This window comes from Mesoplodon densirostris, chromosome 11 (genome assembly GCF_025265405.1).
Source record: "Mesoplodon densirostris isolate mMesDen1 chromosome 11, mMesDen1 primary haplotype, whole genome shotgun sequence".
Taxonomy (NCBI): Eukaryota; Metazoa; Chordata; class Mammalia; order Artiodactyla; family Ziphiidae; genus Mesoplodon; species Mesoplodon densirostris.
The window spans coordinates 30,975,361-30,998,123 of NC_082671.1; the positions used below are offsets into that span (position 1 = coordinate 30,975,361).

At 35.5% G+C, this 22,763-nt stretch overlaps 1 protein-coding gene across 2 annotated transcripts in view; it reads right to left on the reverse strand.

The window, feature by feature from the left end:
* Positions 1-22,763, reverse strand: part of CPNE8 (copine 8) — a 336,491-nt gene that overhangs the window by 198,275 nt on the left and 115,453 nt on the right. The window contains exons 6-7 of one of the 2 annotated variants that reach the window (XM_060111969.1): positions 17,957-17,996; positions 4,036-4,112 (exon numbers count right to left, since the gene is read on the reverse strand). In XM_060111969.1, the coding sequence (XP_059967952.1) occupies positions 4,036-4,112; positions 17,957-17,996 (117 nt within the window). The remainder of the gene's footprint in view (positions 1-4,035; positions 4,113-17,956; positions 17,997-22,763) is intronic. The other variant, XM_060111970.1, reaches the window with a different exon arrangement.

The following is a 22,763-nucleotide window of genomic DNA, read 5'->3' on the forward strand; positions in this document are numbered from 1 at the left end:
GAAAGAAAGAAAGAAAGAAAGAAAGAGGAAGATAAAATAAAATAAAAAAATAAAAAAATATTATTAAAATAAAAAATAATTGTTAAAAAAAATTTTTAAGCAATTAAAAAAAGGAAGAAAGCAACCAAAGCAGAAAACATATCCACCAATTGTAACAAGTGCTAAAAACTATACTAAAAAACAAAACAAAACAAAAAACAGACAGACAGAACTCTAGAGCCAATGGTAAACGCAAAGCTATACATAGAAAATCATGCACAGCATACAGATACACACTCACAAAAAAGAGAAAAAGGGGGAAAAATCTATATCATTGCTCCCAAAGTCCACCTCCTTCAATTTGGGATGATTCGTTGTCTACTCAGGTATCCCAGAGATGCAGGGCACATCAAGTTGATTGTGGAGATTTAATCCACTGCTCTTGAGGCTGCTGGGAAAATTTCCCTTTCTCTTCTTTGTTTGCACAGCTCCTGGGTCTCCACTTTGGATTTGGACCTGCCTCTGTGTGTAGGTCACCTGAGGGTGTCTCCTCTTCGCTTAGACAGGACGAGGTTACAGGAGCAGCTGATTTGGTGGCTCTGGCTCTCTCAGGCCACGCGGACGGAGGGGTACAGAGTGTGGGGTGAGCCTGTCACAGCAGAGGCCAACATGACATTGCACCAGCCTGAGGCGCACCGTGTGTTCTCCTGGGAAAGTTGTCCGTGGATCATGGGACCGCGGCAGTTGTGGGCTGCACAGTCTCCCAGGAGGGGAGGTGTGGATAGTGACCTGTGCTTGCACACAGGCTTCTTGGTTGCTGCAGCGGTGGTGTTACAGTTTCATGCCCGTGTCTGGTGTCTGTGCTGATAGCCATGGCTCGCATCCATTTCTGGAGCTCCTTTAAGCAGTGCTCTTAATCCCCTCTCCTTGCGCACAAGGAAACAAAGAGGCAAGAAAAAGTCTCTTGCCTCTTCAGCAGTTCCAGAATTTTTCCTGGACTCCCTCCCTGCTAGCTATGGTGCACTAGCCCCTTCAGGCTGTGTTCATGCAGCCAACCCCAGTCCTCTCCCTGCGGTCTGACTTCCAAAGACCGAGACTCAGCTCCCAGCCCCCACCCATCCCAGCACGTGAGCAGACAAGCCCCTCGGGCTGGTGATTGCTGGTCGGCACCGGTCCTCTGTGTGGGAATCTCTCAGTTTTGCCCTCCGCATGCCTATTGCTGCGCTCTCTTCCATGGCTGCAAAGCTTCCCCCCTCTGCCATCTGCAGTCTCTGCCCACAAAGGGGCTTCCTAGTGTGTGGAAACCTTTCCTTCTTCACATCTCCCTCCGACTAGTGCAGGTCCTGTCCCTATTCTTTTGTCTCTGTTTTTTCTTTTTTCTTTTCCCTTAGCCAGTTACGTGGGGTAGTTTCTGACCTTTTGGGAGGTCTGAGGTTTCCTGCCAGTTTTCAGTAGGTGTTCTGTAGGAGTTGTTCCACATGTAGATGCATTTCTGATGTATTTGTGGGGAGGAAGGTGATCTCCATGTCTTACTCTTCCGCCATCTTGAAGGTCTCGCCCTCATAGCTAGAGTTGTTAACAAAAGCCAATATTTTCTCAAGCAAGAGCATGGGTGACTACAAAATATTTGTGTATTTGTTTGATATAATCCAGTGTCCACCTGTGTTGGAGTAACTGCCCAGGTGGGAGAACATGATTATTATCACCTGATTTTTTGATTAATAAATCCAAAATATCCTTCCACTAGCAAGCTAAATCTATTCAATTTTACTGTCCTACTTCTGATTAATCTCCTAAGAACCCTCTTAATTCTTTCCTCTGTTCTCTTTATGTAAAGTATCTAATTTAATTCCCTCACGTAATAGGCCCCATTCTGCAATTCTTAATTTCTTTGCTTCTTTCTTTTGTAGCCAATCTCTTTGCTACACTAAAACTCTACACTTCATTACCCATTTAGTAATCACACTTGCCTAGCTAAACTTACTTTGAAAATCAAAAAGTTTCCCACTGCTCAAATAATGAACCCACCTTTAAACCTTTTTCTTAATGTTTATTTACCTGGTAAGATTGCCCAATAAAGTCAGAGGGAGACATTGAATATAAGATTAGTTACACATACTTTTAAAAATTGAATAAATTTTATCTTTTTCAATAAGATAGATATAATATCAACACTCATAATAAACTTGCCTAAATTACAAAATACCCTATAGATGAAGTAAAGTATGTTGTTATAATAGCTCCATGTTGTCTGAAAAGATTTCCAAGGTTTTTCCTCATTTGTGCTACCCTAACCTCAGCAGAAGCTTAGAAAAATCTAAGGAGCATTTCACCATTTCTGATTATGTAAAATGATTATGACTCAACTGCTGGCAAATACTCCCTACATTGGCGTATTCTGCCAATCATTACTGTAGGAGTCTTCACCCTGTAGCCTGAATTTGCTTCTGTTTGTCTTGTCCAGTAGGGCTTGTTGAATTAACTGAACAAGGACTACATCTTACACTACATTCTATTTACCACATAACCGAGCCAATATAATATCAACTTTTTAATGTGTTTCAAGACTAATATAATGCTGATTTTCCACTGGGAAAAATTCTATGGAATTTAAGAGCTTTCTGAAATGAGTTATGATTTCCTTTTATGGAGAAAATAACATCAGGTAAAATTGTTTAATAAAATTATCAATTTAAAAATATGAGTGGAAGCTCTATAAAAATCTCTATTTTGTTGCTCTAAAATAAAAATTCTACATTTTAACTGCTTTTTTCTCTCGAAGAATATTAAAGGCATATTTATGGTAGCATTGTATAGATAATAATGATTATTTTTTCAGCAAAAGAAAGGGTGTTTTAGTAATCTAAGAATGCTTATGGTCCTACGTTACTAGACTAGACAATGCAATAAGAATTATGCATACTTAACAAAAATATCTATATTTGTTTTATAGATTACTTATCATTGACTTATTAAAGTGAGCATAAATATAGTTAAACCATAACCTTCCAAATCCTACAATGATGTAAAAACAAATTACATGTGAAAAGAATGTTAAAATGATCATTGGTATGCAAAAATTTTCAAACTGACATTCAGCAATGATTTTCTAAGATAATCAAAGTTAAATAAAATAAGTTAGAATTCATAGACTTCTTATTAGCCTAAGAAGAAGATACTTAGTATAAAGTTCCATTTTATATAGGGAAGGTGAAAATGATGCTTTAACCATTTCAAGTGTTTGATGTCAAAGGTGAATAGATTTGTAAAGTTTTGACATAATTATTTTGTGAGTTTGAGATTCTTAAAAAATTGCTGAAGATAGAGACTTCAGAACTCCCCAAATCTTTAGACATTGTGGTTTGCTCTGCAATGGCCTTAGACCCTCCTAGATCTTTTGATTTTTAAAAGCAGTTAAGTGAATCAAAAAAATCAAAATTAGGGATGGGGGGAGAAGGAGGACAAGGAGAGGAAAGTATTAGAGAAAATGTCTAGGGTTTGTTTTCTGCCTTGTATGGAACTAGAGAAAATAGGATCATCTCATGCAATTGATCTGAAAATTAAGCATGATAGCCATAATTGAAGGTGAATATGGAAAATATAATTCTTAGTGACCACCTTCTATTAACATTTTCATACTTACTGCCTTCTTTTCAGAACAATTTTTTAGTAAAAAATATTAATAAATCTCAATCACTAAAAATGCATTTATTAAACATAAAAGGTGGTACTACATATAATCCCTGGTCCAAAGAAGTAAAATCTCTTCTTCAAAAAGTACTACATGTAAGAATTAATAGTACAACCAAAAGGAAAACAACAACTTTTCTGGCTTAAATCTGCTCATTTCACTTTGTGAAGATTTTGTAGCCTGGCATATGACAGCTGAAATATAAATTATCCTTTACAAAAATGTCAAAATGATTTGTTGGAAGAAAAAAACTCAAGATTTTAAAACGCACTTTTGGTATACAACCACATATTCATCAATTTATAACTGCCAAAACAGAAAATAAAGAGTTAACATTTCATTGTCTAAATTAAAAAAATACTTACACTATGGACTTTTCCAGGCGACTTCCCTGTGAACCAACAATCTCCCCCAATGTACAAAACACTTGTCCCAGAAAGTCCTAAAATAGATAAAAGGATTAAATCTCTTAAGTTCCCAAACTGTCTTTACACTATGTATTTTGTACATCATATCTGCACTGTTTTCATTGCTAAAATATTGAATTCTCTAACTTCCAAGAATAAAGAAAATAAGCTGAAAATGCACTAATTTTAGCATGTGATTGTCTCCTAAGTTTGCACAGCCTTTTGTCCTTTAATCACTAAGTTGGTTTGTTATTAAGAGTGTTTAGACATTGTGTTTATTTTCTTTCTCCTTTTTAAATTAAAATGAAAATGGAAAAAATGTTCCATGATTTGAATCCACAATTGGGTTCACTTGAGATGTCTCTGAGACTTCTAAACTTTTGGCTGAGAAGGCAAATCATGAAAGCACAGAGCAGTGGTGGCTAGCACTAACAGTGTTACTTACAAAGAAGCAGTGTGACATCATGGCTACAACTAGGATCCAGAGCCACACTGCCAGATGTCTGTTCCAGTACCACCACTGACCATTTGTGACTGTGGCAGTTATTAAACTCTCCGGTTCCCTCTAACATGTAGTCGCCCCCTTACAGAGCTATTTTGAGGTTTCAATGAGTTATTGCATGAGATAATATTAGCATATATTAAGTGCCTAAAAATGGGTTAAGTATAAAACATTATAAAGTTATTAATGTACCACTAGATGATTCTTATTTTCAAGACTCAGAATAACCTTGTAAAATGAGAGGTCTGTTATTAATACTAAATTTCATGTATAAAGAAACTAATCATCTAGGAGGTTATTTGTCTCATGTTTTAAGCAGTCAGTAAATAGCAGAGTCAGAACTAACCCAGATATTCTGATTCAAGACTGAAATACTGCCTAAGAATTTACATATCATAAATACAATGCAACTTCCCATGTCAATAAAATAAGGGCTCCAACACCATCTGGATATGTGGGTCAAGAAAATATAGAGGTGGGTCAGATAGAGTCACTCTCTCTAGCATAGCCTGTGTAAGAATCCAAGCTGTCCTAAAGGAGAAAGTTGGAGATTTCCCTAAATTGTACTGTGAACTGGCCCAGGAAAAGCCCTAAGAAGGATGGGCAGAGGAATGACAGCAAACAAAATGTTGTTTTAAGTTTTACTAAATAAAAATTTTAAATGCCTAACAAGCCATAAAAGTAAAAACTGTGTTATTCAGGGTAAGTTGCTATAAGTCTCATGAGAGGAAAAAAAACTGTAGACTAGGATAGTCAAGGGAATATTTTCCCGAAGTAAGTAAGCCTTGAGAACCAGGTAAGAATCAGATCATGGATAGAAGACAGTTGGAACATTTGAGTCCTAGAGAACAAATCAGAGTATCAGGCAAGAATGTAATGAGAAAAGAGCAGACCTCAAATAAAGGACAGAAACAGAGATAAAGAATCAAGACTGTGGAGGGCCCTCTTGGCCAAGCAACAACAAAAACAAAGTTGCCTTAGATTAATGAGAAGCAACTGACAACGTTTCAGCAATTCAGGGACATCATTAGAACAGTGCATTTAGAAGATTACTCGGATACCAATTTGCAGAATGGACTGAGGAGTGAAGAAAAATCTGGAAGCCAGATCAATCAGAAGGCCACATTAGTTAATAAGAAGCAAAGTGTTAAGGCCCAAGCTAAAGTAGCAAATGCTTGGGAACAGTGCACAGAAAAATGGCAGGATTTGGTGTAAGCTGTACCTGCACATGGTGGGGGGTAGGGCAATGGAAAGAGGGAGAGAGAAACAGAAGATAAATCTGGATTTGGAACTTGATGGTTGACAGATTGGCAATAACTTAATAAAATTGTAAATCATTTTAAATTTTGCTTTTGAGTAAGCAAAAACTACTTAAGGTAAAGCCTTGACATACTTAAATTAAATATCCTTAAAAATAACATGTCTTTCCCAATTTCATAAAAGACTTTACAAATATGTTTATGGGTTTTTTAAAACAAACATAACTTTTTCTAAGTCTTATGGCACACAGGGGAGCTTAATACTAAAGATTTGGAATATGTCATTGGTCTTGTAAGTCAGCAGCAAAAAATACATGGGGATTCTGGAACTCTTTCCTAAGGATACCGATATTGATGGACAGCTGCTCATACTACATATTAAATGGATTTTGCCAATATAGTAACAAGTCTCAGTAAAAGCTGTTCATTGCTGTAATGACTCAAGAAAACAGAACAGATATATTGAGCAGTCCATATTAGAGTAGACACATATTAGCAAAAAGAGAACACACACATATCATCGATGAACAAAAAGGAAATAAAAATAATAAAGTCAATAAAATGTGCTCCAAAAAGATATAGTGTGCATCTGCACACATTATAGTTATTGCACTCTTTGCCCCTAAATATTTATGGTATCTATGTAATTATTTTACATCTGCCTATGTTTGTGTATTCCCAATTAAGGAACACATTTACTACTCACAATGCAAAAATTAGCACATAATATTTAATATTTCTACTTCTCCTTGTGTTGGAAAACTCTAGTGAATCCATTTTTTGTCATCTCAATGGTCTACATTTCCTATGAATTTTACACAATACTAGTAATATACTTAGTGCCCCTTAATGGATATTTTTAGATATGTATTCTGTAGTTAGATAAAGATAGAAATAAAAACTAGCCATAATAGAAACTGCTTTACTGTTTCTTATTATAGTGTTGTATTCCAGTTGATGAGCCACCATAGTTAGTTCATAATAGAATTTCCAGTATAAATCCAAGCACTTTTCTACAATTCTAACACACACATAGACCAAATCCACTTTACAGTGGCTGGCAATTTAGAAATGTTTCAATTTATTCAATCATAATAACTACTGGGCTTTCCAAAAACTGACCATGAATACTTGATAAATGTATTCATTATTATTTTATAATCTAAGTAATATACAGATAGAACTTAGTTTTGAAATCTGTTTAAATGACTATAAACCATATTGTTAGTATATAACAATATAAGATGCATTATGCCACTCTTTAAAAGTATCCAGATATTACCCTAAATCCAATATGCTAGTAATAAAAGTGGAAGGCTTATCACCGAGCAGTAGAGGAGACAAGAAAAAAAAAAAAAAAAAAAAACAGAGAGTATAGCTATACAAAGCATCATCATAATAATATGTTTCACATTGCATAGATAGTTTTTTAAAAACTTAGCAAATCAGAGGAAGTGTTTGGATTATTCCCATAACAATCTAAATCTAGTTTTATTACTAGCATAACACAACTCAAAATCCAAGGAAACATTGCTGTACTATCAGATTCCAGTTGATTACTCTACATTTATGTTTCTCTTCTATTTTTTTTAATATTCAGAGGAATGTCTACTTTAATTGTATGCATGAGCATAATATCCTAATTTCTTCAGAATTTTTTTATTATACCTACATTTACATTTATTACAGGGAAAGGATACATTAAAGTTAGCCATGGAAAGACACATAGGGAAGAATACAGGAGGGTTCCAAATGGAAGTTTTCATTGTCCTTAAGATGCATTACTCTCCTGTCATTATTACTTTATTATTTCATTTGTACCAATCTTCATTAACGAATTCCATCCATCTACATTTTATATTATATTATAGCAAGAAACTTATCTATACTCATGAAAATTACACTGATGCTATGTGCTCTAATAATTCCACACAAATAAAAAGGTAATTTACTTTGCATTAAATTAACTGGTTTTGTATTGGTTTGTATGCTTGCTTGCTAGGTATTACTATTAATGACTCATATATTCTTTATAAAAGATTTTTTTACATACATACATTTATTTATTTATTTAGGAAAGCAGAATGACATACTCCTCAGGAGTGAGAATTATAAGAGGCTAGACTGCCTGTGTTTGTATTTTGGCTGAAACATTTACTAATGTTTCTACACCTCAGTATCCTAATCTATAAAATACACTTTGTAAATAATACTTGCCAATTAAATTGTTGGGAGGTCTAAGTAAGATAACATATGCAAAACACTTAAAATAAATGCTGGGAACATAGTAAGTATCTAACAAATATATGCCTCCTCTCTCCACCTTACTTTCCTGGGTTAAAGAATATTACTACATACACAAAACTTTCCACTTGCCACTAGATTCCACTACTGGAGATACTATAATTATCTGAATAAAATAATACATTTTCTTTTCCAAAACCCCTTTACACTCATGGTCAACACAAATGCTCATTTTGAGTGTCGTTATAAAACCCAGAAGTGTCTTATCTTAAATGTTAACAAGTATACATACAAATAAGAATGACATTTTTAAAACATAGTATAATGAACCAGGAGGCGTGGTTTCATATTAACTTGTAAATAAAATTTCTCATTTCTATACTATTACAAAGCTACCAATGAATGTAGATTATCATCAGCAGCATCATAAACAATTTTGTAAGCATTCAATAGTGTGGCATCTTTTTCCTAAAAGAACTACAAAGATAATCTTTAAATGGCTTTCCTGTTTTATAAAATGACCAATGAGCATAGAAAATATTTCTAATTAATAGATAATTCAAATTAAAAGACAAATGGGTTATTGATAGCTAAGTTTTAACACAGCATAGTAATTGAGTACAATCAACTGTTCAGGGGTTAATCATTCATTCTTGATAAGATAGAGTCATGATTTGCCTCCACTTATTGCTTTTACCCATTTTGTGATCATTAAGCTTTTTTAAGCACATGCACACTAAGCCAGTAAAAGCAAGAGAAAATAAATGATACAAAATTTCTCACTTTTATAAAATTTTAACCATTGTGGAAAAGATTGGTGAGGAAAGTTTGTATAACTTGTGAAATTTCATTGTCAGCATTATTTACTAATATTTTACTGTTGGTACTACCTGCTGATATTGCTGACTTCCTCTATATTTAATTAATTCATACTAATCACAGCAACTATAGAGATTGAGGAGTGACTTAGTTATATTATATACTATATACTAATATGACAATCATTTATAATAATCAAGAATGGTGATTCTTTGCTCAATAATCTTTCCTACTTTCTTTTTTTTAAATAAATTTATTTATTTATTTATTTATTTTTGGTTGCATTGGGTCTTGGTTGCTGTGAGTGGGCTTCCTCTAGTTGTGACGGGGGTGCACTCTTCATTGCAATGTGCAGGCTTCTCATTGCGGTGGCCTCTCCTGTTGCAGAGCACCGGCTCTAGGCATGTGGGTTTCTGTAGTTGTGGCACTTGGGCTCAGTAGTTGTGGTTCACGGGCTCTAGAGCGCAGGCTCAGTAGTTATACCACACGGGCTTAGTTGCTCTGTGGCATGTGGAATTTTCCCAGACCAAGGCTCGAACCCATGTACCCTGCATTGGCAGGTGGATTCCCAACCACTGCACCACCAGGGAAGCCCCTGTTTTCTTAATGGTTGTGCTGTTTGGGGTATAAAGCAAACTGAACATGAAGCAATTTGATTTAATATTTTAATAAAAATAATTTGTCCCATTTTAACATTATAATAATACACCATTTTTTAAATCAAGTATTTGTCTTTTTAATGAATGGATCCATCTACAATGCAAAAATGCTAATCCTACCTCCAAGAAATTAACACAAATTTCTTTTTTTTCCTCCACCCACTCCTGAAATTTATTTTTTAAATGCACAGAAATAATATAAATAGCAAAAAGTATATACAAAGAAAAATAATTCCTCCACCTATTTCAGGACAAATTCTTACTACACACACATTACCAGTATCATCAAAATATCATAAAAAGTTCCCTATAATTTTCAAGAATATGCATACATATATATGTGTGTGTGTGTCCATGTGCAGTGTGTTTCTTCATATAATGTTTTCCACAAATGAGAGAATTTCCCACACATTATTATTAATAGATTTAAACTTAGACATCAGTAGCTAAATTGCAAATATAATTTCAAAATTATACTCTAAAGTTGAATTTATTTTCCCTCAGCACAGTTGTTGATTTTCAAAATATTTCTTGCTTGATAAGAGTCCAAATGAAGGCAGTTAAATAAGACACTGAATGAAAGTTAATCTTTCAATGAATGAGTAGTTATTAATCAAAATGAACCAACTTTCTAAAATTATCAACAACATACATATTTAAATTGTGAACCATACTATTTATAGATTAAGAATAAAGCTACTCTATTCACAAATACTATAACAAATCTATGGAAAATATTTACCTTCTAGAGGCACATCACTTTTTGTCTAGATGTTAGTTCTCATCAGTAAAGATGTGAGAAATGTAATATGTTAACAAAAAATGTTAAGTAAATATTCTCACTGCTGTCAAACATGATGATTCAGTCAACAGGCTAAATAACTAGAAAACTTACTATATAGTACTATTAAATAATATGATATATATTACAGCATTATTAAATAATAAATATAATACTATCACACAATGTCATTAAATACTAAGCCCTGAGTAAGGGCCAGGTTTACATGCAAACAATCTCACCTAATATAACGTAATGAGTGCTAAAGACACTGTCATCAAACCTACCTCAAGCACTGTCCCTAATTCTGTCTCAAAGTCTAGGATTCTACAAGACCATGTTGAAAACGCAAATAGAAACATAATCCATTTATTGAGCATCAGTCATAAATTATTTAATTTAAATATGCTTATAAGGCTAGCTCTCATTAGCTGATAAAGACCAGAAAGCTTGCTACATAAAAAAAAGAAAGTTATTATTGAAAAGGCATCAGAGGATAGCATGGAGAGCTCTTTTACACAGGGCAGTCAGGCAAGGCCTCTAAGTAGATGACAACTAGGTAGAAATTTCAATAATATAACAGAAAGAACCATGTGAACATTTGAGACAATAGGTAGGTAGGAAAAAAAGCAAGAACAAAGTCCCTGAGACAAGAAGATACTTGGGGTGTTTAAGGAAAAGCAAGAGGGCCAGTGGGTTAGAGTAGAATGAGCAAGGAAGAGAATGGAAGGAGAGGACGGAGCCAAGGGCCCATGATGGATTGTGAATTCTGTCTCAAGTGTGGAGGGAAGCCACTGGAAAATTAATCTGAACTAGAAAGTGATATGTCCTGACTAGCCTTTTATTTTTTATTTTTTTTTATTAGTTTCTGCTTTATAACAAAGTGAATCAGTCATACATATACATCTGTTCCCACATCCCTTCCCTCATGCATCTCCCTCCCTCCCACCCTCCCCATCCCACCCCTCCAGGTGGTCACAAAGCACCGAGCTGATCTCCCTGTGCTCTGTGGCTGCTTCCCACTATCTATCTACCTTACGTTTGGTAGTGTATATATGTCCATGACTCTCTTTCGCTTTGTCACAGCTTACCCTTCCCCCTCCCCATATCCTCAAGTCCATTCTCAAGTAGGTCTGTGTCTTTATTTCCGTTATGATAATTCTGGCTAATCATTTCCCACCAAATTTGTAAATGCTAAAGTTACCCCAAGGTTCTATCCTATTCTCTTCTCCATTTATACTTTTTATATAATTTTATTGAGTTCCAACTTTATAGGCTGACAGTTCTCAAGTCTCCAGAAATGGCCTAGTCAATACCTCCAGTTAGATGCTCACTGGAGTCTCAAACAACATAAACCTGCCCTGACCACTGATTTCTCTATTCTCATCCCCACCACCTCAGTCTCTTCCTCCCCAATGTACCCCATGGCAATAAACTGTATCTTCATTTATCCAGTTTCCAATAACCTAGGAGTCATTCTATCTTCATCTCTTATTTTCAGACATGATATCTACGTCATCAGCAACTATATCACCAAAATATATTCCAAATCTGCCACTTTTTACCACTTCAAGGTCTATACTTACCAAATATTGTTTACCTAGCTAAATTAACAGCAGTTTTATAACTGGTCTCTGTTGGTTCACAACAGCAGGAGTTCCATGGGTAAAACCTGAAACTGGCCCCTGTACACTAGGACTTCCCAACCTCATTATCCACTTCAGCTGCCAGTTGTTATTTAAACCTATAAATCAGATCACATCATCTTCCAGTGAAATCCATTAAAAAAATCCAAATTCTTTAAACTTTGGCCTACAAATCTCCACATCATCTGAATTCTATCTACCTTTCCAAATTATTCCATTCTTCTTTCCTCACCATTCAGTCTATATAAGGTAGCTATCTTTCAGTCACACCAACATACTAAATTACTTCCTGACTCAAGGTCTTTGCACTACTGTTCCTTTTGCCTTAAATGTTCTTCCCCTAGATTTTCAATAGTTCCCTCCTTCTCTTTAATAAGTATACCCAGGATAAGAACTGGTGCAGAATCATGCTGCCTGCTTGAGGGAAATATAAGCTTCTAGCTAACTAGCATCATGAGTCACCCTCTCTCAGTATCAAAATTTTATTAATATAAATGCTATAAAGAAGTACATTATCTTAGCCATTTATTTGCATTTGTTTTTATTGAATAAATGTATATACGCCACTTCCCCAACTCTAAACTGTAAGCTGTTTTAGGACAAGGATCTTGTTTGTCTTATTCATTGCTATATTTCTCAGCATTAGAAGAGTGCCTGAAATATATTTATTGCTTACCTTGTTGTGTGAATATACATTAGAATTCAGTTCAGTCATATATGGGTTAAACTGACATATTCTAATGAAAAACTCTTTCCCCACTTATAAATCTATTCCTATGAAAAATGCATTTCATGATCTGAACAATTAATTAACTTTCAAATAAAATTTTCAAATACAACTGATCTATATGTGGAAGTTTATACATATAATATTTAGAAAACATATTGAAGAACACGTACATCTTCACTGAAGGTTGGTATTTTGTGGCTGAAATAATCCAGTGAGCAATTAACTATCTAAAACAAAAACTGTATTGGGTACCTTCCAAGACCAACCAAATGGATAAATGCATTTTGGATTGCCTGGTAGGTATGAAAACTTAGTACACAAAGTACAGTTTCAATGTTATCTGCTCCAGAACACCAAACAGAATCTTAGATACACCAATTATGGGCCTGTTAATAATCTTTTCATTAATGATGCAATTAAATTATGCAAATGGAAATATGTCAAGTAATTTCCTTAGAGAATCATAAAATGGATAAATCATCTAAAGGAATACATCCCTGAATTCCATAAGTCAGCTGTGAACATAATGTTTCTTCACTAAAAACTTGTCCATCACCAATAAAATCAATTAAAGTTTTACTGATTCTTCATCTATTCACCTTGTATTCATTTGCAATGTTAGAAATCTAAGGTACAGTTCTATATTATATCTCCATTTTCCTTATTACTCCCAAAAATTTAAGACTGGTACTTAAGACCCCTAAGTACTAGAAACCAAATAAAATCATCCTGAATGCGGGATCTTTCAAAATTATCAGAAATGAGAAAGAAAAAATTTATTATTGTTAACTCAAGGAGTCTCTCTTGCTACCAAATCCCTTTTGTAAAAGATAGGTGCCTGTACTCCACATGCAAGCACAGACACTTAGCAGTATTTCCTAGAAGGTTTCAGTTTTTATTTCCCTTTGCAAAATTGGCAGATGTAGACAACCACACTTTTAAAGAACTGCATGTTCAGGGAATAAACCTAGTTTGTTTATTGGTTTCTCTGGTCTTTCAAATGCCTCCTGAATTCCTTTTGGGTTGAATAAGTTATATGCTCTTTTACCTAAAATCTGTACTTGTTTGCTTTCAAATAAAGATGGGCTTTTGTTGTTGCTAAAATCTAGCAGAAATTCAAAGCAGTTATCTCTAACAATTCTTGTAACAATTCAAAAACACATTTCCTCTTTCTTTTGACACACTTCATCCACTCATAGCTCAGGCACTTATTAAGTAATTTGTGTTGCTTACTATATATATTTGAGAAATATAACAGAGAATAATGTGAGAATACATTAAAATGTGAGATAATATAAACTACAGGAACTATAAAAAGCTATGCAATACTCCAGCAGAAAAGTGATGAAAATGTAACTAAGGCAGTAACGGTAAGGAAAGAAGACAGAAGAGAAACAATTCTTTGTTAGAATGAGCAGGATTTGGTGACTTACTAGATGTGAGACAGGAAGAGGTTAAGGAAGACTGACCCTGAAATATAAGGGGAAGGAGATGTTAAGCAATTCTACTTGGGAGAGTTAGTGCTCAGTTTCCATTCAGGAAAGAAAATGGGGTAAGATTCATAAAGAAGTGAAAACTGAACAAGAAACGTTAGTTCTAAAGGGGTGACTTTCTGTGATTGACTCAGGGCTGTCAGAGCTTTGCAAGACCTCCTCTGGGTAGGGGTTATCACTGCTCTCTAAAGGTATCACTAGAGCTTTGAGTGCAACAGGCCAGGTGGAATATCTCAGAGCCTCTGTCTTTGATGGCAGTAGATTTAATGTGTTTAAAGTTAAACAAAATTTGTTTCTCAGTTCCTTTTTAAAGGGTCTCTAAAACACTGTGTTATGGTATTAAATGAGCCAGTATTATGTGTGCTGTTAATTATTTATTTTTATTCTCAGTCATTCAAGAACTAAGTGTATCTTCCTTTAAAGAATCATTTCAGAAACGTGAAATGTTTTTGTCATAAGAAGGATCAGGAAAATTATATGAAAGTTTTCTAAGTAAGTACACTGTGTTGATGATTATTCTCATGAAGATAATACAGGTAGAGGAGCAAAATTGGGATAGAAAAGGCCATCAAAAATACATTTTTGATATATTTGAATTTTAGGCTTCTGCAGAATATCTACCATGGAATATCTGACAAAGAGTTGGAAATTTAGATTTTCTGGGGTGTACAGAGGGTACATGAATCATCAAGATAAGACAGGTAAATGATTGAACTCTCCCAAAGAGCGTTTATACAATAAGATGAGATGAAAATTGAAAATAAAGCCATAAGAAGCACTAATATTAAGAAATAGGAGGAGAAAGAGAAACTAAAAAATAATAGGTACTGAATAAACAGAGAGGTAGGAAAAGAAGCAAGGGAGCAATTTCCATGGAAGTCAAGGGAGTTAAGTATTTCAAGAATACTGTAGTCAATCGTGTCCAAAATAATGGGGAGATCAAGTAAAGTAAAGAATGAAGAGAGGCCACTACATTTTGATCTAACCTATGTCAGAATAGTTTAAGCAGAAATGAACATGAGAATACAGTAAAGAAATTGAAGGGAGAATGAAAAGAAAGTTATGATAGAAACCTAGGCTGTTTGGTAAAGAAGTATGGTGATGAGAAGATAGTAAAAGAGATATCATGACAGTAAAACAGAGTCAGGATAAGGATTTTTTACCATGAGAGAGTCATGAAACTCTACTTATGAAAAAAAAGCTATTCTACAAAAGAAAAATATTTGAAAAGATATGTACATTGATGGCTTCTATAAGACATATCTCTTACATAAAAATATTTAGTCATTACTGATTATTGAAGGAAGACATAGTTAATCATGTTTGAGGTACCTTCCTATCCCATATTCCATATACTATATCCTGAACATCGATGGTAAGGACTCCATGTTACCATCCTCACACTCGGCCTCAATATATACAACCCCATGAAAATGTCCTTAACTTCTCAGTTATTATGCTCTCTGAAGACTAGTCTAAACTGAGAAACACTGAGAATTTTTTTTTTTTTTTTTTTTTTTTTTTTTGTGGTACGTGGGCCTCTCACTGTTGTGGCCTCTCCCGCTGTGGAGCACAGGCTCCGGATGCACAGGCTCAGCAGCCATGGCCCACGGGCCCAGCCACTCCGCGGCATGTGGGATCCTCCCAGACCGGGGCACGAACCCGTGTCCCCTGCATCGGCAGGTGGACTCTCAACCACTGTGCCACCAGGGAAGCCCCACTGAGAAAATTTATTCAGAGGGAGTGGGCACTTGAAAGTCTATGCCCAGTCAGTGTTAGGGAGGTCATTTTCCCTATGTACACAGGATGAATAAATAGAGAAACTTGGTCTTCAGAGAGAAAGAGAAGCTCAGAGAAAAGCCATAGTGAAAAGAATGTGTGGCTTTATTGACTGAGAGAGAGACAGAGAGAAATAGAGAAAATAGCTGTCTCAGTCCAACCCACCATGCCTGTTTCACCATGCTGCATTTCCCATACAGCAAGTTACATGTCACATTTATGAGACGCTCCTAAATCCCTTCAATAAACCCTCTCCATGTGAGATAACTTAATGCATTTTTGTTCCTTGCAACTAGATAATTTTGACTAGAAAATGTGGTTCCTTTTCTGATTCTTCCAATGAAGTTTCAAAAACTTCCAATACAAAGCTATGCAAATAAGTTTTAAATGTTTAACTACATGCTATAAGTCTTATCTTAAGGAGTAAAAGGGTATCATGGCAACTGCAATGAACTTTACTTATGGAAAGTAATGAGCTTGTTACAGCATTTTTTTCAAATTGTACAAAGACTAACCTTTGAATCTTTCTTCAAATGATTCTGCTGTATGCTTCATAACAGAAATAAATATCATACCTCCTTTAGTGAAGGAAAAGATCAGTAAATTGTGATTTTTTTTTACCACCATGACCAGGCTTCCAGTTTTCCCAAATCACCTTGGGATCACTCCCTACATCCTCTCTTTCTCTGAACTATGACATTCCCTGTCTGCAAACTACACAGGAAATTATACATATACATATCTAGATAGATAGATAGACAGATAGATAGAGAGATAGATAGATAGATCTCCACCTATTCTAGCTAATAGCCTACAAAAATAGTAAAATCTCACCTTCTGAGCCTCTGGGCATGAACATTAGTCTGGCTGGCCTCCCAATCCTGGCACAGCTACCAATTTTACATTTGTATACTCAGATTTCACTTAAAACCTAGTTAAACCCCTTTCAGAATATTCTTTTCACCCTCATCCAGCCCTTCCTATTAGATACCGCCTAATTCCAAACTGGTCAATATTCCGTTGATAAAACCACCAGTGCTTAGCCAAAGAATATCACTCTCATCCCTCACTTCCCACCACCTCCTCTGTTTCTGCCTATCTCTGACACTCTTGCTGCTCCTGAGCCTGGAAACTCCCCAGATAATGGTTGTTGTCTGGTGAGTAAATCTCTCAAGGAAAAGGAATGGGAAGATCAGAGCCCAGAAAGGAAAAAAAAGATAGTAAGTGACTTATGGATGGACTCTATGTCTGTGTTACTCATCTTGTACACTCAGAAACTGCCATGGTACCTGGCATGAGGAGGTACTTAGAAAATACTGTTGAACAAATGAACTACAGGGACAGCAGAATAGCATATCACTCTGCCTACACCCTAGTACTTTCCATTCTTCCAAAAGTGAAGATTCCCCAAAAGACATAATCTCACTATTTCATCTTCTTAACCTGATCCAACTTTTTTTTTTTTTTTTTTTTCTTTTTGCGGTATGTGGGCCTCTCACTGTTGTGGCCTCTCCCGTTGCGGAGCACAGGCTCTGGATGCGCAGGCCCAGCGGCCATGGCTCACGGGCCCAGCCGCTCTGCGGCATATGGGATCCTCCCAGACCGGGGCACGAACCCGTATCCCCTGCATCGGCAGGCGGACTCTTAACCACTGCGCCACCAGGGAGGCCCAACCTGATCCAACTTTGAACATTATAGGGAAGTGACATCATTTCTTTAAAAAAACCAAATATAACAAATAAGTAAGATTAATCCATTTCACATACTGAAGATATCTTTCTTTCAATAAGCTTATCCAAATGTTATTCTAGTGTTCTTTAAAAATGTTATTTATTTTCAATGCATTTATTACATAAGTTGTGGACATATAACCTTAATATTAATTAATCAACATAAATATCAATCAAATCATGATATTATAATTTATATTTGCAATCATCATAAAGAACATAAAAATATGAACTTACATGTTTTGACAAGTTGGGACTCTTCGAATCAACATCATACCTAAAAGATTAAAATATAAAATTTAAATTATTTCCACAAAATAAAGTTAGAGAAAAATGTCAGTATTTCCCCCAAAACATAAATTAAAAATGAATCAAAATTATATGAATGGGGAGAAAAACTTAGCAAATTTAGAAATTTCTCATAATCTGTGGCCTACATAGCAAAGGTAGAACTCACAATCCCTGGGTGCTTTTATTTCTACAACTTAAGTAGAAGTCTTAATATTTTCACAGTCATGAATTCTTCTGCTCGATAAGACAAGTTTAAAATTTCCCTTTTCTGTAAATCAATAGATTCCTAATACTCCATAAAAACTGAAATTCCCTTTTAAAACAAGTGAGGATAACAGGCTATCACTTGTTACAATTATAATTACATTATATAATTATATATAAATATAAGTATATTATAATTATATTATAATTCTTATTTAATATCATAAATGTTCTTATTAATTTTGAAATTTGACCAAAGTAATGACATATTTTTCCCCAATCACAGAACTTGGGGAAGCCATGTATTTTATGGAAAAAGAAATGTATTTATATAGGATTATTATATGTCCTATTTTTGATCACTTAGTACTGGAAATAAATGATTTCTTTAGGAGATCCTGGGAAAACATCACCTACTGTCACTTTGGCCCCTCGTTTTAAAAAATTTTTAGAAACAGAAAGGCTGCTAATAACCAAAACAATCTCAATTTACTGAATTTTTAAATAGGAAAATATTTGTACTGGTTCCAGTCTTTCTCCCAAATCATATTCCTTTCACATTCTTTGTGCATAGCTTCCTACCAAAAATTAACTGCCTTTTTTTTTTAAGGTTTAAGTCTTCCCTCTAACATAACAAGAATGTTTCACAGAGAAATGAAGCATCTAGTCAAAATAAAGGCAAAGAAAAAGAGTTCACTGAGTGTACTGATTCTGGGCAGAGGTGCACTTACTCCATAGCAAAGAATGTTTACCACAAACTGGCTTTAAAATTTTGTGATGCAAATACCTGCCTCAGAAGAATTACAAATTACTCTTCTTCACAACAGGGCATTTCGATCACTCTCAACAGCTGTAAACTAGAATTTTGAATCAACAAATTGCCAACATCTACTGAAGACCTACAAATATTAGTTTAAAAATATTTTTCTTATTTAAGAAATTTTTCTTGTTCAAAACAATTTCTAAGGGTAAAATTAAAATTAGCAACTGTAGCAATATCAAAGGTAAAACATAACTCTGCTGGCCCCTTCTCAAGTATCATCCCTGGAAACCATTTTCTATAAAGGGTTTAGTGTGGACTAGGGAGAAATAACATGGCATATTCAGCTCAGTTAAAAAAGCAAAAAGAAAAGTATTTATGTTTTCATCACAAAGAGTTTAAGTATCCTCACATACAATCCTCCTTCACTGTCTTTAACAAAGCTTTTAATGCTATTACCTCAAAAATAGGTAATTTACAGCATACCTCTGAAGGCTTTAAATAATATGTTGGATTACAATGCACTTGAAATTGCCATGATTTTTCTTCTAAAATAATTTTCCTTCTACCTTTTCTAAAAGTATCACTGGTTTTAATCCTCACAAGTCAGAACATAAACACGACATCCTAAATAGTTAAAAATATATCTGTGTGCATGGGGGTGGGGCTGTGTGAATGTGGGTGTCTGTCTATGTTTATAAGTGCCATAATCTCCTTAAGTAAAGGAGAATACACTGCAAAGCAGAACTTCAGTAGTCTACCCCCAGGATGGTACACTTGTGCCTAAATGTACTAACAGCAATTTTGTAAACCATTTCATCCTGTTGTTGAAATCTTATTAGTAGAGTACTGAATTGGCAGTAACTGATTTGAATGGCTCCTAAGGATTATGTTTTCTAGTGGAGGGTAACAGATGTTGACTGGAATTTTTCTGTATTTCTGCAATTCCAACTAAGGCCCAAAGCTGTAAACAAAAGATGCTAAGTTTCTCCTCACTGCTTAGCTCAGAGATCCCATTGAATCACTCTCATTATGGTCAGACCCGACTCCACAAAGCTTACTCATGAAGTGACAGGCTATTCCTTACTTCTGGGGGGACATCAGGAGGTTCTTTCCACTCCCTAAAGCAAGGTAAATGGGAGCTCCAAAACCTAGGGTGATTGTGTGAAGAGGAGGACAGCATCTGGTTTCCTTGTCACTTAAAGAACCCACCTATAGGTCCATCCTAGGATGCCAATGGAAGAGAATGTTAGCTTACAGTGTTAGGAAGTGCCTTCTAAGAGCTGAAGAACAAGGAACAATGTCCTTTTGAAAGCAAGAAGGACCCTCTGGGGCTCCTGGGTACGGAAGCCTTTCCATGTCCCCCGTTTCTCATTTGTAGGGAACAGACCCCAGCCTCCATAAGTTTCCCTGAGTTCCAAAGGGCAGATTACAACAGTTGTTAACCAAGGAAGGGAGGGGATGCAGAGACAAGGGAGGAACAGCAGAGAAACAATAGTGAAGCCTTGGGGCAGGGTCCTGGTTCACCCTAAAGGAGTACACATAACAATATCTTTTTTTTTTTTTTTTTTTGCTGTACGCGGGCCTCTCACTGCTGTGGCCTCTCCCGTTGCGGAGCACAGGCTCCGGACACACAGGCCCTGCGGCCATGGCTCGCGGGCCCAGCCGCTCCGCGGCATGTGGGATCCTCCGGGATCGGGGCACGAACCCGTGTCCCCTGCATCGGCAGGCGGACTCTCAACCACTGTGCCACCAGGGAGGCCCAACACATAACAATATCTTTAAGCTCTTTATAGAATTAAAATCTCCAACAAATGGAAGATGTTGGCATTATTCATTCCAGAGAAGGCCACCTGAGGCCAGATTAAAGGAATCAGAGAAGCACATCAAGAGATTACCTGAGACCAGATTAGAGGAATGCAGGCCCTGAACACACCCTAATCTTATCAGGAACCCCACCCTTGAATCCTTGCTATAAAACTCATCAATAAATCTTCCCAGGTTGGGACATAAGTTTTCAAGGGCAGCAGCATGCTGTGTCTCCCTTTGCCTGGCAAAGCAATAAAGCTATTCTTTTCTACTTCACCCAAAACTCTGTCTCTGAGATTTGATTCAGCACCACTGCATAGCTTTTTAGTCCCCTTGATATGTGACCCCTGTGGCCAGTATCCTCTAAGGTCTAGGTTTTGCAGAACCCACATATCTGCCTCCCAACTCCCCTAGCTTTCTGCTCTTCCACTCCCCTTCTCTCCTGCAAGTAGCTATGATAGTATCTCCAAATGAGGGGAGAGAAAGTGAAGAGTTTTGGATTAAGTTTGAGATTAAAGTTATAAAATGAATAGTACATAACTATTAACAAAATGAGATGGCTCTAATAAACAAAAGTGATTGAAAAGTCATGCAATTAGACCTTGGCATTGTTAAGGTAGCCCTTAACCAATGGGAAAAACTGGAATTGGCAGTGTTGGGACAATTATTGGAAAAAATAAAGCAAAATATTTCCCCCCAAAGTGTTGAGAATCTTCAAAACTAGATTGTAATAACATAATACATTCCATAATTATCACCATCTGATTTATCAAGGAGGAAAATAATCTACTAGGTAAGTCAAACCTACACTTGTAACTCCCTTGTTGGTGTTCTAGGCTAAATGGAAAAGCAAGAGCAAAAAGAATTATATCTGATTTCTCATATTCTCCTCACATACTACATAGTGATACAGCTACCCACACTTCTTGCTCAAAGACATTACTGTACAGCTGTTCTGCCAATAATAAAATTTTCAACTATGACAACAAAGTAATTTATAAAGTACCTATACTATTATAGGCATAACAGTTATATAACAAAATAAATAAATGAAAAGTTTATGACTTTATCTGTGATATATACATAGCATGATGACAGAAACCGTGTCTCTTTAATGAGTAAGTACACAGCAAATCAAAAAGGCAGGAGAATTTTACGACTCATAGCTGATAAATTAATCTTAAAAAATCTCAGGCAATCACCATACCAATAATTGTGGATTAATCAAAACTTACAGGAATTTGGGCCACTGCTGCCAGGAATCAAATCATAGTCATTCATTTTCTTTCTCTCTCTCTCTGATTACAATTTTCTATCAGCATTGAAAGTTAACTAAAAATACCTCCCAAAAGCCATTTCTCAAACCTTCCATAATATGCAATTGTTTAGATGTTGTACTTCCAAAGCTTCTTTTTTATTGTTTTTTAGAATTTTGTAAAATCAATACACAGGTTAACTAAATAAAACACAACCCTGAAAACCATTTACACCTATCTGTTGGCCAATGTAGACTACTGCACTATTCAGCACTGCTATTCCTTCAAAGGGACATGTTACTGTAAACATGTTGGAGTATTTGTGGTAGTGCTCTGAGTGATGTACATTGGGATCACAGGTGATTTTATTGACTACTTTATCCTTTTCTCATTTCCTAAATTTTCTACAATGAACATTTTCTCCTAGGACTAATACATTGCTAAGACAAAATTTAAAAACTAATCATAGGTACAATGGATAAATAGGTACTCATAACTAGAGAACAATTACACTGTTCCTCACATTTATTTAGATAGATATGGTGGAAAAATCACAATGTTTAAAAAGAAAAAAAGAAAGCCTGCTCTCCCAGGTTATATGAGATACTTACAAAAGTGGGAAATCAGAAGACATTATTTAAAGTAATATCAAAAATAGTACATAAACTAAAAGAGAATATACTTGTTACTTTTCTTGATAATCTTCCCCAGTATCCCTTTCTGT